Genomic DNA, 18,606 nt, shown 5'->3' with positions numbered 1-18,606 from the left:
TTGGAGCCCAGAAAAATAAAGTCTGACACTGTTTCCACTGTTTCCCCATCTATTTCCCATGAAGAACTGGGACCAGATGCCATGATCTTTGTTTTCTGAATGTTGAGCTTTAAGCCAGCTTTTCCCTCTCCTCTTTCACTTTCATCAAGAGGTTTTTAGTTGCTCTTCACTTTCTGCCATAAGGGTGGTGTCATCTGCATATCTGAGGTAATTGATATTTCTCCCAGCAATCTTGATTCCAGTTTGTGTTTCTTCCAGTCCAGCATTTCTTATGATGTACTCCGCATAGAAGTTAAATAAGCAGGGTGACAATATACAGCCTTGACATACTCCTTAGTATACCCATAATTTTCTCAGCCACATCAACCATTGAAGCACTTCTTCCTTGTCCTTTTCTTCTTTTCTTTATGTCCTTTTCTTCTTTGTTTTTCTTCTCCCCTTCTCCTTCCCTTCATTTTCCTCATCTCTTACTGCTCTCTGACTCTCCTTCTAGATGACTCTAGATTTGCTCTCGTGACTGCTCCCCCCGCTGTGTCCCCTCTTCCTGCCACCAGAGATACTGCACACGTGCAGCCCCATCTGTCCCAGTGTGCCTCTCTCAGGACGCAGTAGTACACAGCGGTGTCTCTCAGGGTGACCTGGGGCAGGACCAAAGTGCTGGACTTTCTGTCTGAAGAGATGGTGAGAGAGGCCATGCTGCTGTTCACTGTGCCTCGTAAGCCATGAATGACATACTGTGGACTCTGATTGGGATATTGCCAATACCAATATATATACTCATTTCCACTAATGGTAGAGTGGCTACAAGGCAGGGTTACTTCCTCTCCTTCAGGATAATCCATGGAGCTGGGTTGGGTGATCTTAGCATCAAACACATTCCCTGGGGGGTTAAGAAATCAAATTAACTCCAGAGCACAAATCAGTGTAATTCTATGGATCAAAGGCATAACCCTTCTGTAACTGTCTGGCCCTAACCCCTACTCCAGTGTTTCTACTTATGTCCTGTAAAAATATTGTGGATGTTAATTTTTGGATTGCAAGGAAATAAAACCAGTTATCCCAAAGGAAAGGAGCACTAAATATTCATTGGAGAGACTGATGCTGAAACTGAAGCTCCAATACTTTGTCCACTGGCTGACAAGAGCTGATTCATTGGAAAAGACCCTGATTCTGGGAAAGACTGAAGGCAAAAGGAGAAGGGGTCATCAGAGGATGAGATGGTTAAACAGCATCACCATCTCAATGGACATGAATTTGAGCATACTCCAGGAGGTAGTAGAGGACAGAAGAGCCTGGCATACTGACGTCCATTTGGTCATAAAAAGTTGGATACAACTTAGCAACTGGACAACAACAAAATTATAGAGACCAAAGATATGTGGCAAGAATCAGAGATTCCACAGGCTTTGTTCCATGGGTCCTTGGCTTAATAATCCCAGAGAATTCTTACAACCTGCTTACTGCTAAGGACTCTTCTGGTATCGTGGCTATGATTTAAACTGTAATGTAGAAGACTGGCCTCTTTAGCAAATGCACAGATCATTTCTCAGTCCCATCACTATAACGCTGAAAAAAGCACAGAGAGAGGAGTAGAGAGTAAGTGACTTTTTGTGGCCCTTTGGCCTCAAAGTCATCCCTTGTAGACACAGAATACTTACCCAAGGTCAGAAACACAGTTACTCCAGTCACCAGCCTCATACTTCAAGGACAATCTAGGACAATGGGCCCAGAGCTTAGGCTTGTGTCTGATCTTTGGTTTGAGGAGGTTCCAGAGAACAGAGGCAACAGCTGTCAGTAAAAATTTACAACCAGTGCAGATACCACTGTGTTGTTGCCAGGACCTTCTCAGCCAATGATCAAGCAGTTGCTTATCTATGTCTTCCTCCCCGGTTTTAGTCATGTCCCCAAAAGATGGTGAAACATCCCCAGCTCACAGTTAAATCATCTATGAAGTTTAATGTCTGGCTCAAGAAAAGGAATTCTGATCACAATGATGTGTCTATGCACAACCATTGGTCTTTCATTTGTTTCTTAAGAAACTGGCTGATGGTCCATGAAGCCTGAGGAACACAATGTTTAATCCCAGAAAAATGTACTGAGCTCTGTGTTGTAAAATGAGGAAAACTTCCATCCACATTCCAGAAAATTAATTGGAGATTCAAAAGTAGGCAGTGATGTGCTCTGGGAGACAGGAAAAGTTAATAACATTGAGACTAACAGCTACACATCCTAGAACTTGCAGCAACTCTTGTAAGGGTTCCTGGAATCATGCATCTATTGCCAACTAGGTAGACATTCTCCATGCATTTGTTCTTAATAAACGAACTGATTGACATAGATAGTGTTCACCTCCTCCTTGAACACTGGTCCTTAATCCTCATGTTCCCTATGCTGATGCTTGTGGATGTCGTGCAGCAAGGATGCTACAGCAGAAGAATAGACAGAAATGAAGGAAAACAAAGTGGAGGTGGGGTGGAGGTGGGTGTGAGTGGTAGAAAAAGTTGGAGGAGGGAAAAAAGGGTATCAGGAATAGAAAAGGGAAGGGATAATCAGAGCGAGGAAATGGGAAAGCGTGTTAGGAAGGTACTTGGAAAGGGCTTAGGCTATTGGGCTAACCTGAATCCTTGACCACACACATTCAAAAAGGGATAATAAGGCACAAGTTGTCTAAAGAAAGTGAAATATGTCATTTTTCCTTTTGAGGGGCACATCAATGGAAAATAAATTTCTCTTCCCTTCTCCCAGAAACAGTTTTCAGATGAATTAGCCCCCTCTTGTGACTGAAGAGAAGAACTGCAGATCTAAATCCAGACCCAAAGTCAGCAAGCAACTTTTTGAAAAACCCCTCAAGTTTGCAGGTAAATGGGCTTCCCACGTGGCACGAGTGGTAAAGAACTCACCTGTCAATGCAGGAGACTTAAGAGACCCAGTTTCAATCCTTGGATCAGGAAGGTCCCCTGGAGAAGGGCCCATGGCAACCCACTCCAATATTCTGCGTGAAAAAATCATTGGAAAGAGGAGCCTGGTGGGCTACAGTCCATGACTCGCAGAGTGAGACACGACTGAAGCATCTTAACACACAGCACACACATCTTACTTGTAATTCCTCTGTACTCATCTGTATTTTCTTGGTCCTAAACTGTCCATAGCAGTATTTTAATTATTTTTGATTGCTTTACTGCAGTCATATGATTCTCATTTGTTGATCTCTTTAAGTTTTCATTTGTCTCTAACCTTCCTATATTTAAAATTTACTTCAAAGGCCATGTAATTCAGTATTTATAAGAGAGCTTGGTACACAGTAGACACTCAAGAATTACTTGTATCCTGAATGAGCCGATAAGTCATTATTCATGAATTTAAGGAGAAAATTATGTTGAACAATTCTTCAAATTATTCTGAAAACAATCTTCCAATTTTATGGAATGCCTGCCAAACAAATGGAATGCCTGCCTATCCAATAGCATAAACAGAGGGTTGTTATTGTGAACAAAATGAACACTAAATTGTGAACAAAATGAACAATAAACAATAAATCCAAGTCTAGGATTGAGGAAAATTCTATTGAATACATGGGAGTAAATGTTATGATAATCATGCTTTGTTCATTTAACAAATATTCATAAATACTCATTGGAAGTCTTATTGTTGTTCAGTCACTCAGTCGTGTCTGACTCTATGTCACCCCATGGACTGCAGCACACCAGACTTCCCAGTCCTTCACTATCTCCGGGAATTGCTCAAACTCATGTCCATTGTGTGGATGATGTCATCCAGTCATCTCATCCTCTGTCACCCCCTTCTCCTCCTGCTCTCAATTATTCCCAGCATCAGGGTCGTTTCAATGAGTCGGCTCTTCACATCGGGGAGTCAAAGTATTGGAGCTTCAGCTTCGGCATCAGTCTTTTTGATGAATATTCAGGGTTTAGAATTAACTGGTTTGATATCCTTGTTGTCCAAGAAACTCTCAAAGATCTGCAGCAACACAGTTAGAAAGCCTCAATTCTCCGGCTCTCAGCCTTCTTTAGCGTCCAAGTCTCACATCCATACATGACTACTGGAAAACCATAGCTTTGACTCTATGGACCTTTGTTAGCAAAGTGATGTCTCTGCTTTTTAATATGCTGTCTAGGTTTGTCATAGCTTTCCTTCCAAGAAGCAAGCGTCTTTTAATATCATGGCTGCAATCATCTTCCACAGTGATTTTGGAGCCCAAGAAAATAAAATCTGTGACTGCTTACACTTTTTCCCCATCTATTTGCCATGAATTGATGGGATCAGATGCCATGATCTTAGTTTTTTGAATGTTGAGTTTTAAGTCAATTTGTCACTGTCCTCCTTCACCCTCATTGAGAGGCTCTTTAGTTCCTCTTCTCTTTCTGCCATTAGAGTGGTATCATCTGCATATTTGAGGTTGTTGGTATTTCTCCTGGCAATCTTGATTCCAGCTTGTGATTTATCCAACCCAGCATGTCAAATGATGTGTGATGTACTCTACACACAGTGTAAATGAGCAGAGTGACAGTATACAGCCTTGACGTACTCCTTTCCCAATTTTGAACCAGTTTGTTGTTCCATGTCCAGTTCTAACTGTTGCTTCCTGACCTGCATGCAGGTTTCACACAAGGCAGGTAAGGTGTACTATTATCCTATCTATTTAAGAATTTTCCGGTTTGTTGTGATCCACACATTCAAAGGCTTTAGTGTAGTCAGTGAAGCAGAGGTAGATGCTTTTCTGGAATTCCCTTGCTTTTTCTGTGATCCAGTGAATGTTGGCAATTTGATTTCTGGTTCCTCTGCCTTTTCTAAATCTAACTTATACATTTGGAATTTCTCAGTTCACATACTGCTTAAACCTACTTGAAGGATTTTGCACATTACCTTGCTAATCTATGAAAAGAGTGCAATTGTACAATAGTTTGAAGATTCTTTGGCATTGCCTTTCTTTAGTATTGGAATGAAAACTGACCTTTTCTACCACTGTGACCATTGCTGAGTTTTCAAAATTTGCTGGCAGAATGAGTATAGCATTTTAACAGTATCTTCATTTAGGATTTTAAAAGGTCAGCTGGAATTTCATCATCTGCACTAGCTTTGTTTGTAATAATGCTTCCCAAGGCCCACTAGACTTCACACTCCAGGATGTCTGGCTCTAGGTGAGTGACCTTCATGGTTACCTGGGTCATTGAGACCTTTTTCTGTACAGTTTTTCTGTGTATTCTTGCCACCTCTTCTTAATCTCTTCTGCTTCTGTTAGATTCTTGTTATTTCTGTCCTTTTTTGTGCCCATGATTACATGAAATGTTCCTTTGGTATCTCTGATTTTCTTGAAGAGGTCTCTAGTCTTTCCCATTCTATTGTTCCCTGCTATTTCTTTCCATTGTTCACTTAAGAAAGATTTCTTATCTCTTCTTGCTATTCTCTGGAATTCTGCATTCATTTGGATATATCTTTCCCCTTCTTCTTTGTCTCTTACTTCTTTTCTCAGCTATTTGTAATCCCTTCTTAGAGAAATATTTTGCCTTCTTGCATTTCTTTTTCTTTGAGTGGTTTTGGTCACTGCCTTCTGTACAATGTTATGAACCTCCAACCACAGTTCTTCAGGAACTCTGTCTATGAGATCTAATCCATGAATCTATTTGTCACCTCCACTCTATAATCATAAGGTTCTTGATTTAGGTCATACCAAAATGGTCAATGGCAACCCACTCCAGTACTCTTGCCTGGAAAATCCCATGGATGGGGGAGCCTGGTAGGCTGCAGTCCATGGGGTCGCTAAGAGTCGGACACAACTGAGCAACTTTACATTCACTTTTCAATTTCATGCATTGGAGAAGGAAATGTCAACCCACTTCAGTATTCTGGCCTGGAGAATCCCAGGGACGGGGGAGCCTGGTGGGCTGCCGTCTATGGGGTCACACAGAGTCAGACACGACTGAAGTGACTTAGCAGCAGCAGCAGCAGCAAAATGGTCTAGTGGTTTTCCCTACTTTCTTCAGCTAAAGCCTGAATTTTGAATAAGGAGCTCATGATCTTAGCCACAGTTGGCTCCAGATTTTCTTTTTGTGACTATATAGATTTCCTCCATCTTCAGCTGCAAAGGATATAATCAATCTGATTTCTGTATTAACCTTCTGGTGATATCCATGTGTAGGGTGGACTCACGTGTTGTTGGAAGAGGGAGTTTGCTATGACCAGTGTGTTTTCTTGGCAAAACTCTGTTAGCCTTTGTCCTGCTTCATTTTGTGCTCCAAGGCCAAACTTGCCTGTTGCTCCAGGTATCTCTTGACCTCCTATGTTTGAGTTCCAATCCCCTATGATGAAAAAGACATATTTTCTTGGTTGTAGTTCTAGAAAGTCTTGTAGATCTTGATAGAACCATTCTTCATAGATCTCTTTAGGTTCCAGTTTAAATTCATATTTTCACTGACACTGAGACACACATTCATCCTGTTCTGGGTCAGGTCTTCCTCATATCCAAATCTTCTCCAAGGAGCCCTGTAAATGGTACACTCTGGATGACAATAAAGGTTTGAGACTCTTCACAGCTAGGAAAGTTGTGTCTCATTTCTCAAAGATAAAAATAATTGGAACAATAAAACCTGTCCCATAGGGTTTTGATATTTAAATTAGATAATGAATTGGAAATGCATCCTACAGTGCCTGACATATAGTAAGATCAATAAATATCAACTCTCTTTATTCTACTAAAACCTTCCTTTCCTTCAGTGGCCAGGCTTGTGACCTGCTTTTTCCCCCCACATCAGTTTAGTAATGGAAGCTTCTAGGACATTTACTTAATCACTTACTTTCCTAGAGATAGTCACTGTTTTTCATTATCCTTTTGGTGTGATAGCCAGCTAGTTGCTGAAAGGACACAGATGGATCAGGTGAGGCTTGATTTGGGTTTCCCTAAAAACAGTGAAATCAAGGACATATTGCATGTTTACTAGCTATTGGATATAATATTTCTGAATTTTATCTCCAAGATTTTGCCATTCTTATTAACTATTTTCACTTCATATTGGTTTATGAGCTTTTAATACATTCTGCATTTGATTCCCATTTTAGTAATAAAGATTACATATATAGCCTTCCAGTCACATTGACTTTCACTCTCTTAGCAGTGATTTTTAACAAAAAAGACAATCTAAAAATACACATTCATGCTCATAAGATGCTTCCTTGACAGTTTTGTTTTCTTTAAAAACTTTGAGAATGCTTTTCTTTTGTGACTGCCATTGCTTGTGTTGAGAACTCAGGCGTCATTCTTAATGGTGTTTCCCAGAACACAGCATATTGGTTTCTCCTGACTATTAGCAAGATTTTCTTCCACTAAATTAGACCCTTGGATTTGTCTTCAATGCCTTGCAAACTTCTGCCAAAACCACAGTGGTGAACTTGCAGAATACTTTATTCACCTTTATGACTTTTCACATAGCATTGCTCCTGAATAAGGAGCTTGCTTTATAGGAAGTCAAGTACAACAGTGAGTAGAGGTTCTTACTATGATAAAGAGGTTATGGAATGGGTAATGGATGAGGTAGTTATAAATTCCAGTTACAATCATGTGGTCATTTGCAGTAACAAAAGCTATAATAGTTATAAAATTATCTTCATTTAACATGAATATATTTATGCATACATTAACCATTTTTTAGCTTCTCTCTCCTCTTTGCCTGCCTGTAGTAAAAGAAAACATGCCACAACAATTTAATCTTACATCTCAGTGTATCTCAGTGGTTAAGATACAGAATTCAGTGGGAGAGTGTGATTCGGCTAGATGAGGAAAGAACATCACCCGTAAATAGATAAATGAACTCGGTAGGTTTTGGTTGAATGAGGAATAATTGCATCATAATAACATATTAACAATAACTTAAATTGAAGAAAGTGGGAGAAAACCACTAGACCATTCAGGTATGACCTAAATCAAATCCCTTATGACTATACAAGTGGAAGTGAGAAATAGATTTAAGAGACTAGATCTGATAGACTGAGTGCCTGATGAACTATGGATGGAAGTTTGTACAGGAGACAGGGATCAAGACCATCCCCATGGAAAAGAAATGCAAAAAAGCAAAATAGCTGTCTGAGGAGGCCTTAAAAATAGCTGTGAAAAGAAGATAAGCCAAAAGCAAAGGAGAAAAGGAAAGATATACCCATTTGAATGCAAAGTTCTAAAGAATAGCAAGGAGAGATAAGAAAGCCTTCCTCAGCCATCAGTGCAAAGAAACAGAGGAAAACACTAGAATGGGAAAGACTAGAGATCTCTTCAACAAAATTAGAGATACCAAAGGAACATTTCATGCAACGATGGGCTCGATAAAGGACAAAAATGGTATGGACCTAACAGAAGCGGAAGATATTAAGAAAAGGTGACAAGAATACACAGAGAAACTGTACAAAAAAGATCTTCATGACCCAGATAGTCATGATGGTGTGATTACTCACCTAGAGCCAGACATCCTGGAATGTGAAGTCAAGGGGCCTTAGGAAGCATCACTACGAACAAAGCTAGTGGAGGTGATGGAATTCCAGTTGAGCTATTTCAAACCCTAAAAGATGATGCTCTGAAAGTGCTGCACTCAATATGTCAGCAAATTTGGAAAACTCAGCAGTGGCCACAAGACTGGAAAAGGTCAGCTTTCATTCCAATCCCAAAGAAAGGCAATGCCAAAGAATGCTCAAACTACCACACAATTGCACTCATCTCACATGCTAGTAATGCTCAAAATTCTCCAAGCCAGGCTTCAGTAATACCTAAACCATGAACTTCCAGATATTCAAGCTGGATTTAGAAAAGGCAGAGGAACCAGAGATCAAATTGCCAACATCCGCTGGATCATCGAAAAAGCAAGAAAGTTCCAGAAAAACATCTATTTCTGCTTTATTGACTATGTCAAAGCCTTTGACTGTGTGGATCACAATAAACTGTGGAAAATACTGAAAGAGATGGGAATACCAGACCACCTGACCTGTCTCTTGAGAAACCTGTATGCAGGTCAGGAAACAACAGTTAGAACTGGTCATGGAACAACAGACTGGTTCAAAATAGGAAAAGGAGTATGTCAAGAGTATATATTGTCACCCTGCTTATTTAACTTATATGCAGAGTATATCATGAGAAATGCTGGACTGGATGAAGCACAAGCTGGAATCAAGATTGTCGGGAGAAATATCAATAACCTCAGATATGCAGATGACACTACCCTTATGGCAGAAAGTGAAGAGGAACTAAAAAGCCTCTTGATGAAAGTGAAAGAGGAGAGTTAAAATGTTGACTTAAAGCTCAGCATTCAGAAAACTAAGATCATGGCATCCAGTCCCATCACTTCATGGCAAATAGATGGAGAAACAGTGGAAACAGTGGCTGACTTTATTTTTCTGGGCTCCCAAATCACTGCAGATGGTGATTGCAGCCATAAAATAAAAAGACACTTACTCCTTGGAAGGAAAATTATGACCAACCTAGACAGCATATTAAAAGGCAGAGACATTACTTTGCCAACAAAAGTCCATTTAGTCAAGGCTATGGTTTTTCCAGTGGTCATGTATGGATGTGAGAGTTGGATGATAAAGAAAGCTGAGCGCCTAAGAATTGACGCTTTTGAGCTGTGGTGTTGGAGAAGACTCTTGAGAGTCCCTTGGACTGCGAGGAGATCCAACCAGTCCATCCTAAAGGAGATCAGTCCTGGGTGTTCATTGGAAGGACTGATGTTGAAGCTGAAATTCCAATATTTTGGCCACCTGATGCGAAGAACTGACTCATTGGAAAAGAACCTGATGCTGGGAAAGATTGAAGGCAGGAGGAGAAGGGAATGATAGAGGATGAGATGGTTCGATGGCATCACTGTCTCAATGTACATGAGTTTGGGTAAACTGCAGGAGTTGGTAACAGGGAGGCCTGGCCTGCTGCGGTTTATTTGGTCGCAAAGAGTCAGACAGGACTGAGTGACTGAACTGAACTGAAGAGGAAGCATAATTTTCCTGTTGTCCTTATCAGAAAGTTTTGTTCTTCAAAGAGATAATGATGAATCTTAGTTAACAAGGAGTGAAGTTAACTAGTTAAGCTCTATTACAGTGGCTTTGTACTGTGTCAACTTAACTATCTGGAAATCTGTTTCCCAAAATCTGTATTGTTCTTGTTTATGGTTGGCCATGAAAGAGGTCTGCATAGGATTTGGAAGGTACTTTTCATGTAGTAGCCATGTTTCTATGTTCCACAGGTTGGTGCAGGTCTCCAGGGACTATGGCAACTCATAGTGTTGCTGCTGATCAGGTAGTTCAATTTATTGTTGACTCACAACTCCTCAACCTTCCACCAGATCTCTTACTCATGTTATCTTTGTCCTTGACCAAGTATGCTTGTAACATGATGGCAAATGACATCCACTTCTTCTAAAGGTCACCCAGTACTGTCAGCCTAAAGGAGGTAAGAGAAAAAGACAAGTTTTGGTGTACCTTGTGGGTTCCATTGTCCTCATGTTATTTCCATACATGTCACAGTCTGTCCATGCTTTTGTCCACATCCAACTTTCCTTTACAAATGTTACTCTGGTTGACCTACAGTGAATTCAGACACAGCACCATATACAAATATAACATTTTTAATCTGGATTTAGTGTTGGAATACAAATGGAACAGACTCTTCCACTGGCTCTAGCCCCTGCCTGTGAATAATCCTTATCAGTTCAGTGGCTCAGTGGTGTCTGACTCTTTGTGACTCCATGAACTGCAGCATAACAGGCCTCTCTGTCCATCACCAACTCCCAGAGCTTGCTCACACTCATGTCCATCGAGTCGGTGATGCCATGCAACCATCTCATCCTCTGTCATCCCCTTCTCCTGTCTTCAATCTTTCCCAGTACCAGGGTCTTTTCAAATGAGTCAGTTCTTCTCATCAGGGGGCCAAAGTATTGGAGTTTCAGCTTCAACATCAGTCCTTCCAGTGAATATTCAGGACTGATTTCCTTTAGGATCGATGAGTTTGATCTTTCAGTCCAAGGGACTCTCCCCAGGTCTCCTATATTGCAGGCAGATTCTTTACCAGCTGAGCCACAAGAGAAGCTGAATAATCCTTATAACTAATCTCTTACTCTACATCACTGGTAGTTCTTCTCTGAATATGCCCTGACACGATGTCTAAGAGGAAAGGGCTGTATGATAAGTTGCTTCAGTTATGTCCTACTCTTTGTGACACTATGGACTGTAGCCCCCCAAGGTCCTCTGTCCAAGGGATTCTTCAGGCAAGAATACTAGAGTGTGTTGCCATGCCCTCCTCCAGTGGAACTTGCCAAACCAGGGATCAAATTTGTGTCTCTTACGTGTCCTGCATTGGCAGGTGAGTCCTTTACCCTTACTGCCTGGGAACCCTAAAAGGAAAGAACTAAGGAAATTATTTTCATGATACTATAAATACTATTGGAGAAAGAAATGGCAACCCACTCCAGTATTCTTGCCTAGAGAATCCTGTGGACAGTGGAGCCTGGTGGGCTGCTGTCGATAGGGTTGCATAGAGTCGGACACAACTGAAGCAACTTAGCATGCATGCGTACATTAAAGAAGGAAATGGCAACCCACTCCAGTATTCTTGCCTGGAGAATCCCAGGGACGGAGGAGCCTGGTGGGCTGCCGCCTATGGGGTCGCACAGAGTCGGACACAACTGAAGTGACTTAGCTGTAGCTGTATATATACTATATATGATGATATATAATGATTATATATATATACATGATAATATATATACTGTATATTTCAGATATTATATCAAGATTTGTAACGTGAGGATCTTTAGGTGAAAGTGTCATTTTATATTATTATGGGGCAAGTTTTCAAATTTAGACAACTTTACACATGTTCTGTATGGTTGATTTAAAGTCAAAAATTCAAGAGGAGAATGTACCAGTAGAAAGTTACTCTGGACACCTGCTTCCATATGACACGGAAAGAGCTTTTATTTAGAATTAAATCTTCTGATCCAGACCACAGATGAAGCAACCACAGGACTACCATTTATCGTCTGGGATCTGCAGGTGTGTATTTCAGCTAGGGTCCTACAGCAGAGAGGCTCTCTCTTATTAAGCTTGTGGGTTTTTGTTTGGCTTTTCCTATTACTTCAAGCACTGTGAGTTCCCAGAGAGCACAGAAGTACTTTGCAGAATCTTCCAGTTGTAATGTTGAAATGGTGAGGCTGGATGATTTACGTGATCTCTCAACATTTATAGAGTGGCGTCCATCCCTTGTAAGGAAAATCATCTCTCCACTGGGAAGCTGCTTGTACCAAAAAATGCTGTAACTGCTCCGACTTGTTTCATACTGACATTTCAGGGTAACTGACTCCCCAACTCGACTGGATATGTCTGGCTGGTCTTGAATTACTTTCTGGGCTACACTGGACCCTGTGGGAAAAATCAGGAAACAGAGATGAAACAGTGAATAAAATAATGTAGGAATTAGACTCTTTTAGGACCACCACCCCCCAAAACAAACTGAAATCATAAGACGCCTGCTTTTCTCCAACCCCCGTTTCCTCCCCAAGTCCCCATGAAGCACCACGTGCCTGTGTACAGGCTTTTCACCCTGAACACGTGCACCCACGTTTGGGAGCATCCCTACCAGAGAAGGTGAAGGCCAGGAACACCCAGAGCAGCCTGGAGAGCAGCATGAGGCATGGATTCCCCTGCACAAATGTGCTCAGTTTTGCCTCAAGCTGAGAGTGTCTTTGTGCTCCTGGCAGCACATATACATATAACCTCAGGTCCTGTGTGACTCCTTCAAACAGGAAGTGGGGTTTGTCATTTACATACGTCATGTGGTCTGTGCACAGATGGGAAAAAAAGTCTGGCTCAGCACAGACTTTTACTTTGTCAATTTTTCTTTCACTGGTAATTAAGTTAGGCTGATCCTGAAAGGGGGCTTCACAAAAGCAATTAGTAATAAAGGTTTGAGCTGAGGGGATTGAGGAACAAACTAGGTGACATTCACTGATAATTATTCAACACAATTTTGCCATCCCCTTTAAAACAGCATTTGATTTTTGCTTTTGAACTTTTTATTAGAGTATAGTTGATTTACAGTGTTGTGTTAGTTTCTGCTGTACAGCAAAATGAAATATCCATCAACAGAGGAGTGGATAAAGATGTGGAACATATGTACAAAGAAATTGTTGCTGTTGTTGTTTAGTTGCTAAGTCATGTCCCACTGTTTTTCAACCCCATGGACTGTACCCCTCCAGACTGCTCTGTCCATGGAATTTCCCAGGCAAGAATACTGGAGTGGGGTACCATTTTCTTCTCCAGGGGTTCTTCCTGACCCAGTGGTCAAACCTGTGTCTTCTTCTTGGCTAATGCATTCTTTACCACCGGGCCACCAGGGAAACCCATGATGAAACCATTCAGCTATAAAAAAAGAATAAAATAACCCCATTTTCTGCAACATGAACAGATCTAAAATAAAATTTAGTAGAAGCTATGAACCCTTCTTGTAATCTACTTACTAGTCATTTATTTAGCCTACAGTTATATTGCTCCATCCAGAATCTAAGTACTTTATTTAAAAACTCACAGATCTTTGGTCTTCTTGGTGAAATGTAGTCTTATCCAAAATTTTTAATGTATTTTTTTCTGGGTTTTAGGGCTCTACTTAGTTTTTTCAATATGTAAAATTACTTTGACATCAAATGATAAAAAAAAATCAGTCCTTCTGACTTTAAGAGTCTATTCTATTGATTGTGTTTATATGAATTTATGACAGGAATAAAATAATTATACTTTTGAAACATGATATTGAGTCTTATTTATTAAATTTTGAGAAGGATCAGAATATTCAGTCCCATTGCCTCCACAAGTAGAATTGCACTTATTAGATCATGTGTCTTGGAATTGTCCTCATATCACATTTTCTATCCCACTGGCCCAAATTGTTCAGTCTCACTGGTTAGTTGTTTATTTTTTCTTCTTGCAAAATACACTTTAGATAAGCATGCTGGGTCTTTCTGTGCTATAGAATTATAATGCACTCCAACAAAACTTAGTATCTACAAGCTGTATCTACACCACAGATGGTGATGCATGAAGTTTTGTAAACTGTTACATGTTCATTGAAGGCAGGAGGAGACGGGGATGACAGAGGATGAGATGGTTGGATGGCATTACCAACTCAATGGATGTGAGTTTGTGTAAGCTCGGGGAGTTGGTGATGGACAGGGAAACCTGGCATGCTGCAGTCCACTGGGTCGCAAAGAGTCAGAAACAACAGAGCGACTGAAGTCAACTGAACTGACATGTTCATTTAGAATATAGCTGTCAATCTTCCATTTGGTTTCATCATTTTAATGGATGAATTAATAAAAAGAATCAAAGGCATAGAGATAATAGAAAAGAAAGTACAGACAAGGTCTTTAAAACAGTGTCAATTCCTTGGTTTTAAATTCCTTGAGTGGTGTCGTTAATGGCTGATACATGGAGGAGAGTGCATATTTAGTTGAGACATCTTCTCCCCTGTCCCATTTCACCTCTGAGTGCTGTCAGGCAGCTGATGCCTTGGTTTGCTTGTATCTTAAAAGAAGAGATCATGAATGCTCACAGCAGCCTGGGCATCAGCACGATATTGTACATGTAGCATATATATTTATATATAACAATTATATACATTATATATAACAGAAAATTCATATTGATAAAATATTTTTAAAATATAAATGATAATCTGATACATCAGTTTATATGCACTTTTTATGCATAGATCTATGAAATTTTATCACAGGTGTAGGTTTTTGTACCATTACAAAAATCATGATACAGAATTGTTCCATCTCTAGAGAAAATGATTTTCATACTATCTACACCCCTGCAACTCATGATAACCCCTAGAAACTACTGATCTTTTGATGTCTATATTTTGTCCTTTTGAGAATGCTGTAAAAGTAAACTCATACATTATGTATGCAATTGTAATAATATAGTGTGTAAGCATGTACCATGTAGTCTTCCGAGATGCTTTTTTCACTCACCATTGAGATCCATCTAGGCTATTGCATGTATCAATAGTATATTTCTTTTATTCACTACAGACTGTCCCCAGCTTATGATGGACCAACTTAGGATTTTTGACTTTATGGTTATGAGAAAGGTATATATACATTCACTAGAAACCATACTTTGTATTTTCAATTTTTATCTTTCCCCATGCTGGTAACATGCTGTATACATTCTCTAATGATGCTGAACAGCAACAGCAAGCTGAGCTCTCAGTCAGCCCTGGGATCGTGAGGGTAAACCACTGATCCACTACAACCATTCTGCACTCATACAGTCCTTCTGTTTTTCACTTTCAGCACAACACCTTAAGGTTAGGCTAGGCTAGACTCTGATTCACAGTGTTAATTATACTCATTTTATACTTATGATATTTTCAACTTAAACTGGCTTATTGAGACTTAACCCTATTTCAAGTTGAGATAGATCTATAAGTAATACTTTATTGTATGGGTGTACCACAGCATATTTATCTATTCACACAATGAAGAACACTTGGCTGGTTCCCAGCTTTTGGCCATCACAAACACAGCTGTCATGAATATTCATGTACAGATTTTTGTGTGAACATGGTTTTCATTTCTCAAGTATAAATGCTCGTAAAGGAGTATGATTGCTGAGCTGTAAGGTGAGTGAATATTTAAGTTTATGTGGAACTTCTAAACTGTCTTCCAGAATGACTGTACCATTTCCCCACCAGCAGTGTATGAGTGATCCAGTTTCTCTACATCATTGCCAGAACTTGGTATCATCAGTATTTTTCATTTTAGCCATTAAGCAAGATGTGGACTGGCATCTCATTGTGGCTTTAATTTGCATTTCCCTGATGGTTAATGATGTTGAACATCTGTTAACATGCTTATTTCCATGCTTATTTCCCTAATACAAAGTTCTTGCATGAAGTGTCTGGGTGAACCTTTTGTTCCTTTTTCAGTTAGATTGCTTGCTTTCTTCCTGCTGAGTTTAGAGAGTACCTTGTATTCTGAATACCATCCTTTGATGAAAATACATTGTGAAAATATTTCCTGCCATTCTGTGGTTTGTCTTTTTCATTCTCTTAATAGTATCTTTCACAGAGCAAGCATTTTTAATTTTGATGAAATAGCTTATTTTTTGTGGATTGTGATTTCAGTGTCATGACAAAAATCATTTTGTCTAACAACTGGTCCTGAAGATTTTCTTTTTTTCAAAAAGATTCATAGTTTTATATTTCACACATGGAGGTATGGTCTCTTTTGATATTCTCCTTAAATTTTTGTATAAGGTGTGAGATTTAGGCCAAGTTTCAGTTACTTGCCTATGAATATATCCAGTTGTCTCCAAATCATTTGCTTGTATCATTCCTCCATTGATTTGTCATTGCACCTTTGCCAAAAAGTCAGATTTCCCAACTTTCTCCACATCTCCACTTGGAATAACTCAGTAGCATATACTTGTTAATGGATTTTGTTATCCTTTTTGTATTTTTTATTTTACATTTTATTTTATATTGGTGTATAGCCAATTAATACTGTAATAGTTTCAGGTGGACACCAGAAGGAGACTATCTGACTAACACTGTAGCATCTGTATTATTGCTTATCTTTTCATTCATTATATTTATAATTTGTGCTTTCTCTTTTTTCACCATGGTAATTTTACCTAGAATATATATTTTATTAATCATTTTATCAAAATTAACTTGGTATCTAATAGTTATTTCTATCATTTTCTTTCTATTTTACCAATCTGACATTTTTTATTATGTTCTTGTTTCAGTTTACACTAGTTGTAATTTTTCTTCTTTTTTGTTGAAAGCTTACATAATTGTTTTCTCAACCTTTTTATTCAGCATATAAGCATTTTAAAACAGATAAATCTCTCCTATGTAAAATATTAACTGTATCTCATAAATATCTGTATGTATGTGTTCTCACTATATTTTTTTTCAAAATATTTTCTTATAGCCCACTAATTATTTCTTCAGTGCTTTTTTTTTAAAGTTCAATGCCTAAATTCCAAATATTTGGGAGTTTCTAAAGATATCTTTTTGCTATTGATTTTCAAAGTCAATTCTAATTTGATCAAAGAATAAATTCTATATAATTTCAGTTTTCTTAAATGTATTAAGACTTTTTATGCACTAACCAATGTGCGTGTGTGTTTTATCTACATGGCAGGGTGTGTCTGGAGCCTCCGCTGCAGATCTGGGTACAGGCTGCAGGTGCCTGGGGAGCACTGTGCACTTGCTGCACAGAAGTAGGTGGCTGAGTCTCCAGTCTGGGAAGCTGTGATGTGCGATGAGAGCTGTTTGGCACTGGTACTGAGGAAAACCGTGAGTCTCCCACCTTACTTTTTATTCATAACTGAGCCTATGGCTATCAAGAATACAAGGCCTTTACCAGGGTATTAACTGTACCATGAGAAGTAGTCAAATGTTCTCCTCGCCTACAGTCCAGAATGGAAATCTCTCCTTCCTGGACTATCAAAGATTGAGGGCTCTGTTTCACCTGCTTTTGGTCACTTTTTCCCTTCTCTTGTCCACCCACCCCTGTTTAAAGAGATAAAAAGTCATTAGGTCCACAGATTAGTATTTCCTTCTTAAAGTTCCTATCTGCATGAATTTGTCCATTCCCCAATTTTCTCATTCCCCTTAATTAATGAGATATCTTAGTTTTCATCCACCACAACCCACAGTCTAAGTGAAACCACAGAAGTAAAACTGATGCTCCCAGAATCTTGTTCATTGTTCTTGGCACCAAAGGTCAGTGACAACTCATGTTCCTCTTCTGGTCTTCTCAACCAGCTAGAACTCTGACTTAAAGTTCACATCTGCTTTAATGCTTTCAACAGACCCCATCCTCTTCCAAGTACTTTCAGGTTTAAGTGTTCCCTTATTGTATTCCCCATATTGAGGCTAGAATTGCTGTAAATTAATTTCTCTGGGAATCAGAAATACTCTGCTTACACATGGGTAAAGAGCAGGTTAGAATTTCTCTCCCACTCTACACCTCTTTCTTTTCTTAACACCTTCTAGAAAAACTCGTGTATCGGGACAGCATGATATGTTAATGGAGATTACATTATTTTACAATGGGAAGAGAGAGAGATGCCCATGAGGTTACAAATTAGTGTGCAGAGGGATATTTCCTTTTTTTTTATTATAAATACTAATTAAAGTCTATTGAAGATACACAGAAGCATAATATATATCATTACAAGATAAAGTCATGGATCCAAACAGAGAAAATATATAGCCCTTTTGCCATGACGGAACTTCAATTTTGACACAGTCTTTCAGATGTGTCCACATTTTACATGACCCTAAAAAATGATAGAAAACCAATCAAGTTCAATTTATACTTTTCCTAAAATATAAATTAGGCAAATGGAATATTTCTAAGGTGATCATGGATCCTAAGCTGACATTCGGGTTGCTCAGAATACTTTTGATAAGGGTTGAAGTATAAAAAGTGAGTTTTAAATTATGAATCTGTACAGATTTAAGACATCCAAATACTCTGTCTCTTCCTTCACACACATTGGTATCACACATGTCCCTCAGCTTCTGATGTCATTAAGATCACA

General features: G+C 39.2%; 2 gene segments (V, D, J or C); both read right to left on the bottom strand.

Annotated features, from left to right (window-relative positions):
* Positions 1 to 234: 234 nt before the first annotated feature.
* On the bottom strand, positions 235 to 1,873 carry LOC123464696. The segment is given in 2 exon segments: positions 235 to 880; positions 1,659 to 1,873. Coding segments are annotated over 2 exon segments (453 nt in total).
* Positions 1,874 to 11,986: 10,113 nt separating this feature from the next.
* LOC112577682 lies at positions 11,987 to 12,730 on the bottom strand. The segment is given in 2 exon segments: positions 11,987 to 12,402; positions 12,620 to 12,730. Coding segments are annotated over 2 exon segments (402 nt in total).
* Between the last annotated feature and the right edge of the window lie 5,876 nt (positions 12,731 to 18,606).

Source organism: Bubalus bubalis, chromosome 11, assembly GCF_019923935.1.
Source record: "Bubalus bubalis isolate 160015118507 breed Murrah chromosome 11, NDDB_SH_1, whole genome shotgun sequence".
NCBI lineage: Eukaryota > Metazoa > Chordata > Mammalia > Artiodactyla > Bovidae > Bubalus > Bubalus bubalis.
This window is presented reverse-complemented; position numbering and strand designations above follow the sequence as displayed.